Below are 20,691 nucleotides of genomic sequence, written 5' to 3'. Positions count from 1 at the left end.
TTGGAGCCGATTCCGAGATTCCGAGATATATATATATATATATATATATATATATATAAGAATTGCTCATTTAAAAATATAAGATAACTGTCTGCCGTCGCGCTTTAATCTGTCAAGCGAGCGGCGCGGGGCCGGGCGCGCACTAGCGGCCGAGCCGCAGCGGCGGCCGCGGCGGCCATCGAGATAGTCATCTGTCATTTTATAGTAATAGAACACGTTTCACGAAATTACTGAGTTTTAAATTACATATAGAAATAGATTTCCTCTCTTGCAAAAAATGATTCTAGAAAATAAAGTACACACAAACACTAACTATGACTATATCCAACAATCAGAACCACAACAACAGCAGCGTGAAAATTTAGTATACAAAAAAGGAACAATACCTTACTATTTCTCCAAGCTTAAAACCGCAAATGTGTCTAACAATAGTAACAATAAAACGTTTTTTCGATCGCAAACTTAATTATAAAGCCCTAACAATTCTTCACCAAAATATAGCCGGTGCCATAAGCAAATCAGATGAAATAACTGCCGCGTTATCGGAGCTTACTAAAAATGGAAAAGAGGTACAAATCTTGTGTTTAACCGAAACTTTTATCAAAAAAGGTATGGAGCAATTATTAAAAATTCCTAACTTTAAATTAGTTGCTTCATATTCTCGAAACGCTAAACGAGGTGGCTCGTGCATACTCGTCAAAAATAATATACAGTGCAAAAGTCTAGGTATTGTTGGTGATTTATCCTGCGATTTAGGCTTCGAGGGCGCTGGCATTGAACTTACGTTTCATAAAATTATAATAATCTGTATATATAGAACACCCAATAGTAATCCTTCGACCTTTTTTGACAAGTTAGAAGCACTTTTACTAAAAATTTCAAATAGATAAAAAAAAAAATACTTTGTGGGGACTGGAATATCGATACTCTTAAATACTATACATATAACAATAATAGTATGAATCTTATTAGTTTATTAAAAAAATTTGACATTACGTTACATATTAAATTACCAACTAGGAAAAGTGCTTGTCTTGATCAATTTGCAAGCAACATAAAAACATTAAAAGTTGACATTGTCCATCTAGGCCTATCGGATCACGAGACAGCCCAAATTTTATGCGTTCACATTAAAAAAGGCCGCGAAATAATTACATGGCTTGAACTTTTTGTAAGCACATATCTTCTTTAAGTTTTTCGGAGGTATACGAACAATTTAATCTAAACGACGCGTTCAATAAGTTCCACGAGTTATTTAAACTTTTTTATGACTTATGTTTTCCGGAGATTATTATTAAAAAAAGCAATATCAATGACAGAAATACATGGTTGACAAAAGGTATTAAAAAGTCATGCATTATAAAAAGAAAACTTTTCTTCAGTTACAAATACAATGCCTCGAATAAAAAATTTAACTACAAAAAATACAGAAACTATCACACAATTCTAAAAAAATGCATTCGTAAGTCATTGCAGCTACAAAATCAAAATTATATATACAAGAAAAAAAAAACAAATGTAAGGCGGTCTGGGAAGTTATTAATAGAAATATTGGTGATATAAATAAAAACAATGATATTCAATCAATTATATACAATAATAAATCTCATTCAAACCCCCGTGACATTTGTGAAATATTTAATAATTTTTATATCAATATGACTAATACCCATAATTTTAATTTTAATACAGATGACATTAAAACAACCTTAAGTAATAATAACATAAATACAATTTTTCTAAAACCGACTGACAAGAATGAAATCATTAGCATAATAAAAAATCTCAATAATACAAACTCCGTAGGATATGACAATATTAAGACTAGTGTCATTAAAGCGTGTGCTAAACATATTTCTGGACTGTTAAGTGATTTAATTAATCTTTCCATTGAAGAGGGTGTTTTCCCGGATATGCTTAAAAAGTCTATTATAAAACCCTTATTTAAAAAATGTGACAGTCACGATGTAAATAACTATCGACCAATAGCCTTAATACCGGTTCTGTCTAAAATATTTGAAAAGGTCATGCTTAAGAGACTGTATGATTTCGTCATTAATAACGGGGTACTAAAATCAGAACAATTTGGGTAAGTATAAGAAAAACAGTAGCACGTCCCTTGCATGTTTTCACTTAATAAAACATGTTACAGAAGCAATTAACCGAAAGCTACCAGTAGCAGCAATCTTTTTAGACATGACCAAAGCCTTTGACTTTGTCGATCACAAACTACTTCTCTATAAGTTGTACAAATACGGCATACGAGGAAAAGCTTACGAGTGGATCAAAAGTTATCTCAATGATCGGGCTCAATGTGTAGAGATTGCTAAGATTGAAAAGGGTTCAAAAGTTATATATCGATCTCTATTCAAAATTAATAAATACGGAGTCCCTCAGGGAAGTATACTAGGACCTTTTATATTTCTGTTATATATTAACGACCTTCCAAACGTCACAATGTATAAAACTATATTATTCGTAGATGATACGACCCTAATAATTGAATGTAATGACCAAAAAACATACCAAAATGAAATTAATAAAAATCTTGACAAAATTATAAAATGGCTGCATGGTAATAATTTAAAAATAAACTTAAGTAAGACTAAAATGATACAATTTAAAAATCCTAGGTAGAAAACTATCGATCTTGACATTAATTATAATAATAATAAAATTGAAGAAGTAGACTCAATAAAATTCTTAGGTTTAATGGTAGACAAATATTGTGACTGGAAAGCGCACGTTGAATACATGTGTAATAAACTTGACAGATTTGTATTTGCTATTAAAAAACTACGTCTGACGGTATCAACTGAAGCTGCATTAAATGCTTATCACGGGTATGTCGCTTCAACACTTTCATACGGTCTCATATTATGGGGTAACTCCGTGGATTTTATTAAAGCTTTTCGTGTTCAAAAAAAATGCGTGAGAGCGGTTTATGGTGCTTGGTCGTTGGATAGCTGTAAACCTTTATTCATAAAATCTAACATTCTACCGTTGGTTTGCATGTAAATAAAAGACATCTGTACTTTCGTGAAACAAAACCCTGAATTTTTTCCACTAAATTGTAATATGATTAACAGAACCGTCACTCCACGGAATAAATTCAAACTTTTTCTACCTCAATGTAAAATAGACATTTTCAAGCGAAATGCTTACGTAAATGCTATAAAAATATATAATAAACTGCCTAATCGATTTAAGGAATTACCTATAACTGCAAGAGAGATATCCAAATGGTTGCTAAAATATTGTTTTTATTGTTTAAATGAATACATGTCTCATGCGTCAGAGCCAATGTAATGTACCAGTTTCATGAAATTTAGTATATAGGGGGTTTCGGGGGCGATAAATCGATCTAGCTAGGAATCATTTTCAGAAAATGTCTTTTTATTCGTGTTTTATCGATAATCGATAAACTGAAAAATATGACTCTTCCTGACATCTATTGGCGAATAATAATACCATTTTGTGAGCAACTAATTGTTTTAACGACCAGCAGATGGCGTTATTAAGTAATACGAAGTCAATGAGTGTTTGCTATACTGAGCAAAGCTCGGTCATCCAGGTACTGTAGTTTATATACGTTTTAGGATAATTACGTTTATTATATGGTATGGGAACTAATTTTTTGAGCGGTTATTTAAATATTTGAGATGTTATTATAATCATTTTAAAAAAATATTAAGCAGTTATATAATTTTATGGCGGTTGATTAATTATTGCGACTGTAAAACATGGACTGTAATAAAAAAATAATTGGGCAGTCCAATAACTGAATGAGAGATAAAAATGATGGAATGAGCGGTTCGATAACGACTTAACAGAAGGCCTACTTAACCACGGATACCTTAGCGGGGGGACGGGGGGCCGCAGCCCCCCACCCTGAAAGGGGGGGGGGGGTTCGGGGGGCGCAGCCCCCCGCCAAAACAAAAACAAACACAATCCAGAAAGTCCAAGAGTAGGTTAGGTTAGGTTAGAACTTAGACCACAAGTCACAACACAGAGGGAGCCGAGCGAGCGCAGCGAGCGTGCTGCAGCAGCAGCCGGCGACCGTCTTACTTTCGCTTTATAACGGTACGGAACCCTCCATGGGCGAGTTCGACTCGCACTTGGCCGATTTTATTATATTTTACCACCTCATTGTTTAAAAAACTGCTTAGAATGAGATTTCTTACTGACAAATTCCGATTCGTTACTGCCCACACGTAACCACTCATTCATTAATTTTTACCGCTCATTTAATTATTTTACTGTTCAATAATGTTTTCAATGATCCATTTCATTATTTTTTATAACTCATTTTTGTTTACTTTACTGCTTAGTTTTAACTGCTAAACTAGTTATTACACGTGTGACGTGCCATTTATAATTATAAATGGCACGTCACACGTGTCATTTATAATTCGGTGCCAGTTCCAAAAGTTTCAAATATTCTGTCAGAGAACTAAAGATTCAGCTATCTGATACCGACTTCAAAATGATGAAGATTGAGTACAGAAATAGTTGAGGTTTAGCCGAATTCGGAAAAAGGCACTATTAGATAGGAAAAATTACTTTTTAGTTCATATTATAAGGATGTTATTATTGTTTTTGCCTTAGAAGTCGGTTTTATTTTTTTGTTAAAAATAATAATTAATTCGTAGCTGTCGCAACCCAAATGACCGCTTAGGAAGTATTTAGGACTAGAAGGTAACTATCAATTTTTGCCGCACCTTCACGAGTAAGCGGAAATCCTTGAGGACATTTCGCAAGTGCTGCTGAATTCGACTGGCGCGGAACCCAATGTGAAATGATTTGTGTACATTTACTTCACTCATGTATTAACCGAATGCTTGTCGGACATAATATTATGAGTCGGTATACAATATTGTTGATATTCCTTAATCTGTCTTCCAATTTTGAAGACGCCTGTAATCGTTGTTTAAATCTTATATTTTTTTCTCTTGACTCGTAATTAATAAGTACTAATATTACGTGTACCGTGTACGTCCTTTCCCAAAAGGACATGGAAAAGTTTTTATCCCGGAAAATTTACGGTTCCTGCATTGGTATTTAGGTATTAATATGTTGTTACTTGTTACACTTCAATTTACAAAACTCTAACCCACCAAAAACATGAACTGTAAAAGGAGCCAAGCAAAATATTGCATAGCTATTCAATACTTCTGTCGTAAAAAGTTTTCAGATCACATTCAAGCCAAGCCTTCAACTTATTTTGTAATTTAAATCAACATTCCGTAAATGTATCAATATATTTCTTTATTTTATAATTATTATAGTGGCTTGGCAATGAGCACAAGAAAAACAAATATAAAACTGCATATTTAAAGGAGTTCATACTTACACAGACGGCAAACGTAGAGTGTTTTAGTATGTAACGACGTATGTGGCCGATGGTACGCAATAAATCAAATTAGTCACTGATTATTTCTCTAGAGAGCCGTGATGCTCAAGGTGTTCCTGCGCATCGCGGTCCCCCGAGTAGCGGGGTGGTTTCGGGTCTGTAGATGATCGCTGGTAGAGTTGCGGTAGGTTCTATCGTACCCGCAACTCTGCCTTAAGCGATGAGTGGAGCACCATGGAGTTTTAGTGGGTAGCAGGAGTCCCACATACCCCGGCCGATATCCCCAATTTGCCGGGGATGCGTAAAGCATTTCCCCATGTTAAAAAAAAAAAAAAAATCAAAATACAAAAAACACGATTTTTTTCCCTCTTTTGCTCTATATCCATAATGGTAACAGTTTAGTGTACAAAGGCTGGGGTCTTCAAATTAAATACTGGATGAGCTGAATCACTTTATTCGCACAAGTTAGGTAGGCGATGGGCAGACGACTGACTCTCGCAGGAGTTAACTCGCCGCGTTACAAATATCGCTGAATTTACAATATGCAATTACCGAGAATTATAACACACACTACATACACCCCCTTCTAAAATAAAAATGATTTACATAATTGACAAAATATAACATAGAAATTTTTTTGAATTTAGCAAAAACATTAACATTTGGGAGCTTATGTTGTGACAATACACTTAAATCTGTACCCTGATTACAATTTAATTCCTTCCTTAACATCTTCCTTGCACGTGTAACACAAACTTTGTATATTAAAATAGCACAAAACACAAAAAGGATGACTGCCATAACAGTCACCGTGATGCTCAACACTTCCAATGAGGGAATTTCCTATATTTTTAATTTGATTGTCAAACAGTTTCCATTTTAGTAACTAGATGGCGTATGGGTAGACAACTATCGGTAATACCAGGGAATACCATCAATAATTGCTACAAAACTGGGCAAAAGAATGTAAAACTTGATACATTTCAACTTGAAAAAGACGCAATAATATTCCAATGAATAGGATAATAAAATTATTATAACGATGTTTTAGCTAAAATTCACGAAAGAAATAGCCCTATTCACCGATATTCACACCAAATGTCACAGGAATTATACATTTTGGTTTTGACAACATCTTACCTGCACTTGTGCAAGATAACGGATATTTAATTGCTAATATTTTACCAATAATGAATATCAAAAGCCCAAAAACCACAATTTGGGAAAAAATAATAAAAACCACACCAACAATAAAAAGTAGAAAAAGTTTGAAAGTGACATGCCCGCCAAAACTCTTTCAGTTGTCAAGTTTCAGTTTGACAAGTTTTTATTATGTCATCGTGTTCCTAAACTATTACCAGTGTACTGGCCTAATCGCTTAGGCCAATGATCGCTTAGGTTTAAGATATTTTGATTTATGTCACACTTAACAGTACACTGATATTTTTTGGAAACACAACCCATATGTAGTCAGTGATGCCAACCTGTAGATAATTTCAGATCGGTGAGGAACCAATAGAAAATCTAGAAGTGTCTATCCTTACGCCATCTAGTTAAGATTGTTAAAATTAAAATTAAAAAATATAAATGAAAATCCCTCATTTAAAATTAGTATTAGATGCTGTTGCGTGATTCGCTCCGTTTTGAGCGATAACAATTTCTTCATCTTTCTTTTCAATCGAATATGTTTTTCCCATTTTGCTAAATTATAAAATTTAACGTTTGATGCTGTAAAACTGAGTTAAACTGATAACTTAAAACTTTGTGCACTGAGCTGATAATCAAATTTATATATTATTATATATAACTAACTTGTTGAGCTGAGATTTGAAATAAAGTGAATGCAAATATTCCTAACTTAACGTCTTATAACAATTAATACGTGCTGAGATGACATTACGCAACCTTCGCGTACTTACTTGCTAACAAAAATGCCAATGTACCATTAACCTAGTTACCATCCAAGAATCTTACAGGTCTTTTAATTTTTCTGCCACTACGTGATTTCTGTAAAGGCGTATACACATTAGCCTCACTATGCTGATCTAATCTACTGTCATGTCTAACTTCATTTTCTTCCAAAATATACGCGGGCTTAAGTCTATCAATCGACACATTACATTCTCTATTACCAATTAATATTTTAAAAACTTTACTATTTCTTTCTATAACTTTATATGGTCCGTTGTACGGAGGCGTTAGCGGTCTCCGTACCGCGTCCACTCTTAGAAAAACATGTGAACAGGAATTTAGATCAGCATGCACAAAAGTACTATTGCTATTTTTACATGCCCTTTTTATGGGCCTAATTTTGTTCAAAGTGTCTCTTAAATTACTTATAAATGAATGTGGATTATCAATTTTCATACTTTTATCTGAACAAAATTCTCCCGGCAACCTTAAACAATGACCCAGAGCAAATTCCGCCGCGCTAATATTATCATTGTCCGTTTGACAAGCAGCTCTTAATCCTAACATGACCGTAGGTAGTTCTACTAACCATGATAGATTATTATTCAATCTAGCTATCAGAGCCGACTTCAAAGACCTATGCCACCTTTCTATCTTACCATTACACTGTGGGTGGTATGGGGTAGTTCTAGTTTTTTTGAATACCTAATAATTTAATTAAATCTGTGAATAATTCGCTTTCGAACTGTCTACCTTGATCGGTAGTAATGATTTTAGGACAACCGAAACGACAAATCCATCCTTCATAAACTGCTCTAGCTACCGACTCTGCCGTCATGTCCTTTACAGGGCAAATCTCAGGCCATCGCGTTAATCTATCGTGGCGCAGTAACGAAAACCGTGCTCAGTTTCCGGTAAAGGTCCGATCAAATCCAAGTGCAAATGATCGAAACGCTTGCTATGACTAAAATCGCTAAGTTTCGAAACTGTGTGCCGAATAACCTTACTTCTCTGACACCTCACGCACGTCTTGGCCCAGGTCCCTACGTCCTTATTCATGCCTGGCTAAAAAACTTTTTTACTAATTAACGCACGCGATGCTCTAACTCCGGGATGAGAAACGTCATGAAATTTATGAAAAAAACTTTTCCTAAATTGCGCTGGTATATACGGCCTAATTTTCTGAGCTGATGTTTCACAATATATTTTAATATCGTCATTATTATCGAGCGCTAACTGTTTCCATTGCAATTTATCATTTGTTTTCATTAAATTCGCGAGCTCAGCGTCTGTCGCCTGTGCTCTCGCAACCTCCACGTATTCACTCGAACTAGGACATATGATACTCTCGATTCTCGATAAAGCGTCGGCCACCTGATTTTCAGTGCCTTGAATATGTTGTATGTCGCTTGTAAATTCGCTAATATACAACAATTGACGCGCTCGCCTAGGTAACTCTTTATTAGAACTTAATTTACTCAAAGCAAAAGTGAGAGGTTTATGATCCGTGTAAACTGTTAAACTACCTTCGATTAAATCCCTAAAGTAAACTATTCCCGAATAAATCGCTAAAAGCTCCTTGTCATACGTGGAGTACTTCTTTTGCGGTTCTGATAATCTTTTTGAAAAATATCCTAAAGTTTTCCAAGAATTTTCACTTTGGAATTACGGAAATGTTAGCGCCTGTGTCGATCAAAAAACTATATTTCGTTACATTATCTTTAATCAATAAACGATGGCTTTTGGTAACCTGACCTTGAGTACATCCGTCCACCGAGCCCGCATGTACTCCGTCTAGTTTCCCGACTGCTTAGCTTGCCACGCGCATGGTTGCTCGCAGCGGCTGGCCCTCGATCTGTACCGAGAGTGAAAACGGCACAGCCAGTCCGGGTCCCCAGGTACTCTTCGCGGCCGCGAAGTCGGTCTTCTCCTGAAGTCAGTCGGTCTGTCGTTGCTCCTAGAGCGCCCGCGACTCCTCAGTTCGGCGCGGAGCGCTGCAACCTCCAGCTCCAATCTGCTCATCTGCTCGTCCGGCTGTCCATCTGCTGCCTTCTTGCATGACACGGCTGCCACATCTCCAACGTTTTGGTGTATTCAGTGATCTTGTCTGCCATGGCCGCCAGCTTGTCCAGAGACTGATCTTCACAAACCGCCATGACTGCTCGAACAGGCTCTTAAGTGTGTTGTCCGAAATTTGTGCGCTGCGACCCAGATCCTTCATGCGCCTTAAAAACTGGGAGGATATTTGCGAACCCAACTCCAGCTCCGACACCAACTTCTGCATTTGTCTTTCGTCACTCTCTTCATAAACCTGCAGCAGTCTCTCCTTAAGCGCCGTATACTTATCCTGGGCGGGTGGTGACATCACGAGGTCGCTGACCTGCTGAATGGCCTCTTTTCCCAGCTTTGATATGACCAAGTTGAATTTGGTCTCTTCACCCTGCTTCTGTGGGGCCATTACAGACTCGAATTGTGCGAACCATAGCCTTGGCAAGTCTGTCCAAAATTCTGGTAGCTTGGTGGACACGCTTATCGATGCCAAAGCCACGCTTGACGCCTCTTCCTTAAACTCCATGTCTGATGCTGAGGCTTTACTCATTTTTCTTCTTTGATTGAGCCGATGAGTCGACCGGCCGAAGAGCTGATGAGCCGACTGCCGTTGTATTCGCCACGTGCCACGCGCGTTCTTCTATTGCGTCACGCTAACTTCCTGTCGCCGCGTGGAATTCGATCTTTAAAAAAAAAATATCCCACAGCCAATGTCACTATTTACACTGATTCCCTTTACTACAAACTTTCTTCGGTAGTTCTTCGTCGGGGTCACCAATTTAGTGTACAAAGGCTGGGGTCTTCAAATTAAATACTGGAGGTAGGCGATGGGCAGACGACTGACTCTCGCAGGAGTTAACTCGCCGCGTTACAAATATCGCTGAATTTACAATATGCAATTACCGAGAATTATAACACACACTACAACAGCAAGGTTTATGAAAATTTCAGAAAATACTTACTACAATTATATTTTAACTTTAATAATTATTAATAAAAATTAAATAAACTTATTATTTAAGGGGGGCTCCCATGCAAATTTACGGCACAGAACCCTATGTACGCCAGTCCGACTCGCACTTGGCCGGTTTCATAATTTTTCCTTTCATTGTGAATAAAGACCTATCCGGGTACCAAATTTCAAGGTTCTAAGTCTGCTAGAAGTACCTTAGAATTTTGATGATCTGTCAGTCAGTGAGTGACAAAATGTAGTAACTTTGACCATCCGTAACTATTAAATTATTTATCGAAATTTCATGTAATTTGGAGGTCTAACTAGTTTTCATACTTGCTCCTAGGGACCGAAATTCTAAATCCCTAGCTTTGTTAACATCGAAGATAAAGGGGGTGTGAAATAGCCGCGAACCGCTTCGAGAAAAGTATGGTACGGCCGTGCCTTTGCTAAAAAGCTTGGCGGGGGCACGGCCGTGCCCCCAGATACATAAGTCATATTTAAGTTCATAACATAATGTCAACAGTAGCGTGAAATCGTGATTCCCCGTAGTAAATTTTCTTGCAAAATCATTTCACACATGTTATATTGTATATTATAAAACTATTTGACTTGCATAACTGTATATTTAAAATGTTATACAGAAATTTCTAGATATAAGCGATGGTTATTTCACTGTTGAAATACTGTGAAGTTGTTTAAATAAAATAAGGTCGCTTAAAAACGCTACGTGAAATTTTATCCATCCTCCTAGGCAAAAAAACGTACCTAAACACTCTTAATTGCAGTGTTTACATTTTTTGCCTATCTATCTTATATCTTTAAACGAGCAATTCTTGTATATAGGGGGTTTCGAGGGCGATAAATCGATCTAGCTAGGAATCATTTTCAGAAAACGTCATTTTATTCGTGTTTTATCGAATGCCGAGCGAAGCTCGGTCAAATAGCTAGTAAATATAAAATAAAAACGTCCCTTTATCTACAAGACGTACCAAATGCGCGTTTTTCTTTATGGAAGCTGTAGTTATTACATAATCAAATATTGTTTATTTAATGCTTAGTTTTATTGTGCGAGTAGCATTGTAACGATCAAGATACGCCTATCTCGATCATAACATGCTTTAAATTGTGGTGATAATCGTAGATACGAGTGTTACTGTGATGTCGGAATACGAATTAGCTCCGGTGTGCTGTAAATTCCCACATTATGTTTGATAACAAACGAGGCTTTAGGGGACGACACAGCCTCATATTATCAAGGATTATGTGACGCAGACCTTACATAAAGTCAATTCTAGGGAACTCGAGTGAATCGAATCGCATCGTTTGTGAAGCGAAATTACTGACATACTGCCATAATAGTAGCGTCTGGTAAATTCTATTGGTGTCGCTACATTTATGTGATTGAAGTGAAATATACTATATGATTATAGCACAATTTTTTCTTGGATGCACCGTGTAACAAAACTAATTGATGATACTTAAGGGTTTCCCTTGTGTTTCTTATACTTATTATAAATTTCACTGTGAAAGTGGCAGCGCTAAAAGAGTCACTTTTGGATTCTGCGTCATGTTCACTGCGTTACGGGTCCTTTCGCACCCCGTACGTTGACATCAGTCAGTTCGGAGCTGAATATGTAGTGTCTACTCGCTGTTGCGGAGATCGTAATTTGGAGAGTTTTTGTTGTATAAATGAGATGAATAGATATTTATATTTCTTGCATGAAATTGAATTGGGAATCGTAATAATAATCTACGGGGTTTTTTGAACCCCGTTGCGACCAGGGAGTAAAAATTTTAATTAGGTGCGTCTACGGGGTCTATATCACCCCGTACCTACAGATGATTGCTTACCCCGTACGGGGTGATGAGCTCATTTGCGTAGGTGCGTCCTGAGATGCAAAGTGTATCGATAATTTTTTATCGCGGCGTATGTTGGAATTATCTCATAAATTATGGTAAAAATAGCGAAGTAGCCGATAAGCTTGATGTATCAACATCTTCAGGATTACGACAGTCAGCATCATCGGAGTTATTACAGCGATTTGTAAGTCCAATATACGATGTGATCACTAGCTCTATTAACATAGCAAAATGTTATATTAAATTCAGAAAACCCTACACAAGACAATAAATATAAAAATGAATTATTCATTATAAATACATTTAAATATGCTGTAAAAATATCGATAGTTTTATAATGTTTACTCCCATCACTTACATTTTATCGATAAAAATTTATTCTGTGCGTTAAGGGGTTTTTGGCATCCCGTATTTTAATGAAAGATCTAGCAGAATAGCGCTGAATATCAGTCATCAAACATCAAAGTCTAGATCTATTTCTGGATTTTCGGGAAATACATTTAATGTAATAGACCTATTTAATACTCGACTCTGATGTTCGTTAAATTTGACGTTTGTGACCCCTTGTATCACTATCGCCGCTTCCGGGTTCTCCGGACTCGACCTCGTAATGATATCATTTGTGAGGTCAAGCAATATTTAATTTAAAATATTTTGCAAGAAATTTTGTAATAATATTGACCCCTTTTAGGAGACAAATATGCGGGGAAACACGACAAAATCCTGAATCACAAAGTAAATGTTGTAACATTCAGAATAATATGGCAAACGGATTTGGACGGAGAGTTGAGAATCTCGTTAGTTGCACAACATCGCATGACTCAGAGCTTCTACAGCGGCCCATGCTCACAAAAATTACAGTAAAATGTGAGGTGTTACATAATTTCAACATGTAAATATCAAAAAACCTATTCTTGTTTGAATGCTCTACATTTAACTCGTAAATATAAGTGATGAAAAAATCTGGGTACATACTATTCATAAATACTATGACCTAACAGTAAGTGGGTACGAGATGGTACGCCGTACGAGTAATAATAAATCGAGCAGTATTATCTATAGGCTATTGGTATCGTAGAGAGCTAGTGTCCCTCTAGCAATACTCTTATCAACAAGCTTTTTAAACACTGATGAGTAATGAAGTCTACTATAATACAACGTGTAACAAAACTAAGTTATAATACTTTAGACCTTAGGGTGTGTATGTGTCCCTTATACAGGTTGTCACAAAACTAAGTGATAGTACTAGGGTGTGTAGGTATGTATTCCTTGTAGAGAGTTCACCGTGAAAGTAGCAGTGGTGAAAGACCAAATTTTTTTTGTGATTTGTACTATCTGAGAAGTTGATTCCTAAGCAGATGGGGGGACCTACGTAGTTTGGTCGCGTTACGTCAAACCCAGACGACAGATCACAATTAACATTAAATTGACGTGATCCGTCATCCGACCAAACGACGTTGGTCTGTCAACTGCCTAGGAATCAATTTCCTCGATGGTACATTGGGTAAGCGCCCACGCCACCCACGTCATGAATTTTTCCATAAAAAGGTGAAAAAAAGTTACTCTTTCAGCGCTGCTACTTTTACAGCGAACTCTATATAGGGGACCCATACACACCCTAAAGTATTATCTCATAGTTTTATAATTTAGTACACTTGTATATTGTATTATTTTTTTAAATTTTACGTTCCTGTCCCAGGTTTACAACGGTACCCGAAGCTGATACAAGAGATCGAGAAGGAGTTTGTCCGCACCGTGCCCCCCGAGCTGAGGTCCACCGACAACCGGACCGATCGCATCGCGGACCACATCCGCACCTTCTACTTCCAGCAGCGCCCCGTCGACTTGCACAACATCGACAGCCTCATCGACGTGAGTTCGCGAACTTTCTATCTGTAAAAACGTTGACAGTTTTTGCTGACAAAACTGACAGACGTTGTCCATCCATCACTTTGTCTACTTTACCGTTAGGGCGAAGCCAAACGAGCGTAATTTGTGAGTCGTGAGCCGCAGAATTTCTGCCGGGCAGAATTCTGCTGCATTCAGTTTCATACAAAAGTCCTGTTTGATTCACACGAGCGTAATTTTGTAAGTCGTGATTTGTATGAAAAAAATTCTGCCCGGCAGAAATTCTGCGACTCACGACTCACAAATTACGCTCGTTTGGCTTCGCCCTAAGAATAAACCGTTCTCAGGTTTTTTTTAAAGAAGCGAGGTCGCTGTAGCCCTGACGTCACTGCGACCCATGAGGATCTATTGTGACTCCTTCGCACTAGAGTATCATCCCCAACCCAATACTGCTCATAAATTGAACGATATGGTTGGGGTTGGTGCCACGAATTTCCTCTGTGGATGAGTATTCGTGGCGACCAAGGTGCCTGTTCCTGCTCTGTAGTAGAGCAGGACAGTCGAGGAGAAGGTGAATAGGTGTTTCGTCCTCCTCCTCACAGAATCTGCAAGACGTTAAGCTACATATACCTTTCTCTTTTGGACACTGGACTTGCTAAGCCTGCTGGTTCTAGAATGTGCATAATATACTTTCGCTCCTACTTTCTGGTCATCAGAAGAAAAATGTAAACGACGAGCTTGTAACAAATTACGTAAGATGGGCCTTTTAAATGCTTAACCCTTACGAACAAAAATTACGTTTGTAATTTTTCCTAGTATCGAAGACTTACTTAACTAACTTTCAAAATGGGGGAGGTTTTATGTTCGTTTTCTTATATTCAACGATTACTCCGCCGTTTGTTAACCGGTTTTCAAAATTTTTCTTTTGGTATATAGGGTATCATCCCAATTTGGTATTATATTCACAAAAGTGGTGATCTGATGTAGAGGATCCATAAGTAATTGAGGGAACTCCTCAAAATTTATAGGGAAATATGTGGTGACTTCGGTTTCGTGAGAAGTATTCTAAGTATATGCTACCAACAAGTAAGATATTGCACCGAGATATACCTGGTATACCGTGGTTCGGAAGGTGCTGAGAGAACTCCTGATTCTTTATAGATACAAGTTTGGGAGTTTCGGTGTTGTTTTAAGAACGGAAAGCATATGCTACTATGCAAATTACATTCATCATCATCATCACTACCATATTATACCATTTCATAGTCTTTTAGATCGAGACTCGAGTTTGTCAAGCGATAATTAAAAAAAATCTATACCTACCTAATATTATAAACTTGAAGAGTATGTTTGCTTGAATAAGCTATTTTTTATGGGAAAATGTACGGTTTCCGTAAAATTCCCAATTTACGCGGGCGAAGCCGCGCGGGACATCTAGTATACATATAATATATCCTGTAGAATATCTCTGCAACCTCTGCAACTCTGTAAGGAAATAAAAATTAGCTACCTTAGTTCTAAGTGCAAAGTACTTTTCGTGGGAGAATAAAATTATATATTTTCTGTATCACAGCATCTCGCGTATATCTGTTTCTCAACGAAGGTGTACGGTGTACCGAGTTTTCCAAAAAACATTAGAAACGAGGTCATATTAGTTATAATAGGTACTGTTTGTACGTGACTATAATAATATAAAGGGTTGGGACAAAAATTTGAATAAGTATAAATGTTCAAACCGTGAGAATCTTATGATGCAATAGGACAGCTTTGGTGTGTCTTACGTTAAAGAGAGTAAAAAGTTTGCAAGTTTGGTACCATGGGAACACTATTATTAAAAGCGAAATACTAATCGTAATCGTTGTGAGAAAGTAAGTTGTAATGTTAGCAGGTCGAACGCACTGTACCTACTACCTTTCATAATCTGTAATGTAATCGGTATTGAGTATTGACTTAGTTCAATATAGTCTGAACCGTGAGACGAGGCATAAAACTACAATAAAGCATAACAATGACAAAATTTTCTTTGAAGTTCATTGCAAAAAGTAAAAACTATAACAGTTTACCTAACTTACTAAACACCTTCATCCAGTATCAGCCAATAGTCGTCCACAGCTGAGTGCTGGACATAGGGCTCTCTCAATGAACGCCAAGATGACCGATCTCCTGCTACTCGCACCAACCTTAGCTAACATTATATTTTTGGTTCGGGATCTTATAACCTAACCGTTAGGTTATAGGTTTGCAGTATCTAGGTCAGTCTGAGGCTACCTAATTTAATGAAATAGATTTTGATGTTATATAAGTTGAAATCTGATGTGAGCGAAATGAATGAGTGACAATACCAGGGAATTGGCTTATATTCCATCTTAATTAGGCACCTTATAAAGACTTACGTAGATCATGGGCGCCGGCAGGGGGGTGCCAGGTGGTGCACTTGCACCCCTTGGGAATCTTGAGATCAACAGGAATTATTGAAATAAAAAGCCGTCTGTAATCCTATTACCGTGCCGTACAAAGATAGTTCGTAATGTTTCGGCACTAAATGTATTCTGTTGACGTAAATAGACAGTCACTGTTGTTCGTAAAAAGTAAAAAGAAAAGAAAAGAAACAAAACTAAAATCTGCACCCCTTCGAAATTAAATTGGGCCGGCGCCCATGACGTAGATGAATTAACCATCTCTTTCTTCATATTGACGAAAGAGATAACATGAAATGTTACTAATGAGGGTTGTAACTTTTAAACAATTCCGTGCAAGTGGGTCTTCCAATATCCGATAAGCAGTTGTTTGAAGTAAACGTTACATAATATATTGTTTCCTTCGAGCCTATAATTATGTAACTTACGGAGTTCACTTTCACGAGCGAAAGGTATATTTACTACCAGCTGTTGCCCGCGACTTCGTCCGCGTTAGCATAGTAAATCACGTCCCAAGTATTATTTATTGTACAAAAATATTTAATGTACAGAATTGACTTTCCTACGATTTTATTATACATATATAGATGTTCCGCGCGGCTTCGCCGGCGTAATTTAGGAATTTCACGTAACCGTACATTTTTCCACAAAAAATAGCCTTTGTCCCTTCACGTGATCTATTCTTCATGTTTGCCAAATAACATAAATATTTCTCCTGTAGTTGTTAAGATAATAAGCAATTTCATATAATTTCCCCCGTTTTTTTCCACATTTTCCTCTATTTCTTCGCTCCTATTAGTCTTAGTGTAATAAAGTATAGCCTTCCTCGATAAATAGGCTATCTAAAACTGAAAGAATTTTTCAATCGGACCAGTAGTTCCTGAGATTAGCGCGTTAAATAAGCCCTTTTAAATAATTTCCCCCGTTTTTTCCACATTTTCCTCTATTTCTTCGCTCCTATTTGTTTTAACGTGAAAAAATATAGCTTATAGCCTTCGTCAATAAATGGGCTATCTAACAATGAAAGAATTTTTCAAATCGGACCAGTAGTTCCTGAGATTAGCGCGTTTAAATAAACCCTTTCAAATAATTTCCCCCCGTTTTTTCCACACTTTCCGCTGTTTCTACGCTCCTAAAAGTCACAGCGTGATGTTATATAGCCTATAGCCTTCCTCGATAAATAGGCTAGCTACCACTGAAAGAATTTTTCAAATCGGACCAGTAGTTCCTGAGATTAGCGCGTTCAAACAAACAAACAAACTTCCCAATTATAATATTAGTATAGATTTGCAGGGATACTTGCATAATACACACATTATTCGATACGATATATTTGAATTTTTAACACTAGATCAACTCCGTTGCCCCAAAATTCATTTTGCGCGCCGGAACCGTACATTTTTCCGGGATAAAAATTATCATAATTATGTCCTTTCTCAGAACTCAAAGTATCTCCATACCAAATTTCAACAAAATCAGTTTACCGGTTTGGGCGTGAAGAGGTAATAGACGGGAAGATAGACACACTTTCATTTTTTTCATTTCGCATTTAGAGGTATAATTATTATTAGTATGGGTACAAACGAAGGTACAAACACATGACACATCCTATGTTAATGTTGGCCTGATAATAATGATCATGAAAGGAGGTGGAGACATTACACAATCACATTCTTTCTTAGGTTATAATTTTATCAGGCACTATATAACAGTGAATGTGTCAAAGTATTGCTATGAAAGTGTTAAAGGCACTTTGTAAAACGTAAATTTAATATTGTAGTTAGGGAGGCGAATAGGGGAATTTTTGGTAATACTCGAGCGTGGCAGTTTAAGATATGAGAGATACCTTGGACCTAATAGAACAACCTTGTAAAGTATTTAGCTCTATATGTAGTGACGCGCGCCTAGGATAGACGAACAGATTAGTAAAAAAAATCGATAGTCTGAAATACTCGAGCGCGTCAGATTAAGATATTGGGGGTTGATTTTAGTGTTTTAAGACTAAATTTAACTAATCTGACGATAAGTCCTTGACGCCGCCGAGTTATAGGGTCGCAAACTTGTAAAATTTCATAATAGTCCCTTCGTCTTATATGTATATATTTAATTATATTTCTTCGCTTCATTCTTCGATATATAATTAACCAGTAGTACCTTTGTATATCTGCTTGGCATACGCGTTTTTTTTTTAAATTTATGTAGGTAAGTTGAAAAATTACATGCTCGCTAGATCACACGGCGTTCCGGCGTGCCTCATTCTTTGTTAACGCGAGGCAACGCGAACACGTATACTTAGTAACCATGCCAAAGCGCAGCTGGTTATTATTATTAAGATAATTGAGTCAGTGTTGTAAGTAACTAAAGTCAATGTTATTTTATCGTGTAACAAGAAAATACATGTAAGTACTATTAAATACTTAAACTACCGAGGCCTGGACGAGCCAATTATATTCAATACTAACCGGCTTGTACTGCGACCACGAGTTAATAAACGTACAATGTGATGGGACTACGAGTCTTTAAAATACACAATCTATAATATTATGTATGCTTTATTTGTTTTAAGAATAGAATTATAGAAGTATATGTTTGCCGGATTGGGGGAAACAACTGCAGGTGATTACTGCAATTATTTAATTAACCGGCATGTACTGCGATTGTGAGTCAATAAGTACAGTGTGTTTGGACCGCAAGTCCTTTTACACAATCTATATTATTATTTTATATGCATCGGAATTGATTGCGGATCTCTGACGATGTTTTACCTATTCTAAAAATAGAACTATATTATGTTTGTCCGATTGAGGGAAATAGTTGTAAGTTAATTACTGCAAGTGTTTAATTATGTTAAGTTATTTTATAAACCGCCATAATGTGTGGATTGACCGCGAGTCTCTAAACACAATTTATATGCATCGGAATTGACTGCGAGTCTCTGACGATGTTTTATCTGTTCTATAAATAGAACTATACGTTGGCTGGTTTGGGGGTTAACAGGGAGTTATTTTATAAACCGCCATAATGTGTGGATTGACTGCGAGTCTCTAAACACAATCCTTATGCATCGGAATTGACCGCGTGTCTCTGACGATGATTTATCTAAAAATAGAAGTATAATGTGTTGGCTGGTTTGAGGGGATTAACTGCTAGTTAGTTACTATTTAAATTTAAAATATATTGATATTTTTTAAATCAACATAATGCACGGATTGACTACGAGTCTCCGACAATGTTTAAAAATAGAAATTAGCAACTACCGCGCGTTTTTCCGCGCTCTTTGTTCTATAAATAGAAAAACATAATAATTATTATTATAATATTAATATTATCTTTGCCGGTTTCTAGAGAACAGCTATTTCGAGTTAATAACTAGATTGACTGCGAGTCTCATCAGTTAACAACCAATGCGCGTCCCGCGCGATCCTTTTGTTCTAAATATAGAACTACGATTATAATTTACTATGTCTGCCGATATATAATTTTTATTATTAAATAAATCTTGCATCAATTTTGGGACTCGAGATACACCGCGAGTGTATAACGAAACTTACTTAATAATATCTACGTAACGAGATAGTTACTATCCTCAATATTTTTCGTAACATATTTTATCGACTTATAAGTCGATTATAACGAGCTACCCCAATATTTAATTTGGTCCCTTACTAAAAGTGACAGATATAGGTACGGAACAATCAGGTTTCGAATGAACCCGAAGCTTTCCCGAGTACCTGCACCGATAGAACCGGTCCAGATCCGGATATATCCAGGGTTCTCCTACTGACGTTAGGTGAACCCTCTTTGGATTCGCCAGATTATTGTTTTAAATGACCCTAAAAACGATTAAGTATACTGCTTATAAAACATTCCTGATAATAAGTATTGTAGATCGATTCCATTTCGATCGATTATTATCATTATAGATTTCACCTCACAAAGTCTCGATATTATCAGACTTATCAACAGTATCTGGCTTATCTCGATATAAATTAGTATCAAACTTATCAGATAATACAATATTATCAGTATAACTTTGTAACGCAAACCTAAAACACTCAAGACTCGATAAATCTTGTCTCAATATCAGACCGAGATTATTATTGTTTCGCTGGATAATTCCAGTATTTGTTCTCAGAGACAAATTAGTACATGCCAATCAATCGGGTACCTTTTGGGCTCTGAAAAACCCTTCCCGCTACCCGTCAAAGAACGGGGGGGGGGGGGGGGGGGGATATAACCGTCGGCTGGCGCCGCTAGTACTGTACCGCTACAATCAACTTCCTTCGAGTTCGAAGAGT

At 36.8% G+C, this 20,691-nt stretch overlaps 1 protein-coding gene across 1 annotated transcript in view; it reads left to right on the top strand.

The window, feature by feature from the left end:
• Positions 1-20,691, top strand: part of LOC121726012 (venom carboxylesterase-6) — a 68,220-nt gene that overhangs the window by 22,439 nt on the left and 25,090 nt on the right. Inside the window, exon 9 of the mRNA XM_042113228.1 lies at positions 13,828-14,000. Coding sequence (XP_041969162.1) covers positions 13,828-14,000 — 173 coding nt within the window. The remainder of the gene's footprint in view (positions 1-13,827; positions 14,001-20,691) is intronic.

Source organism: Aricia agestis, chromosome 4 (assembly GCF_905147365.1).
Source record: "Aricia agestis chromosome 4, ilAriAges1.1, whole genome shotgun sequence".
Lineage (NCBI taxonomy): Eukaryota > Metazoa > Arthropoda > Insecta > Lepidoptera > Lycaenidae > Aricia > Aricia agestis.
Note: the sequence above shows the minus strand (reverse complement) of the source record. Positions and strands in the feature narration are given on the sequence as shown.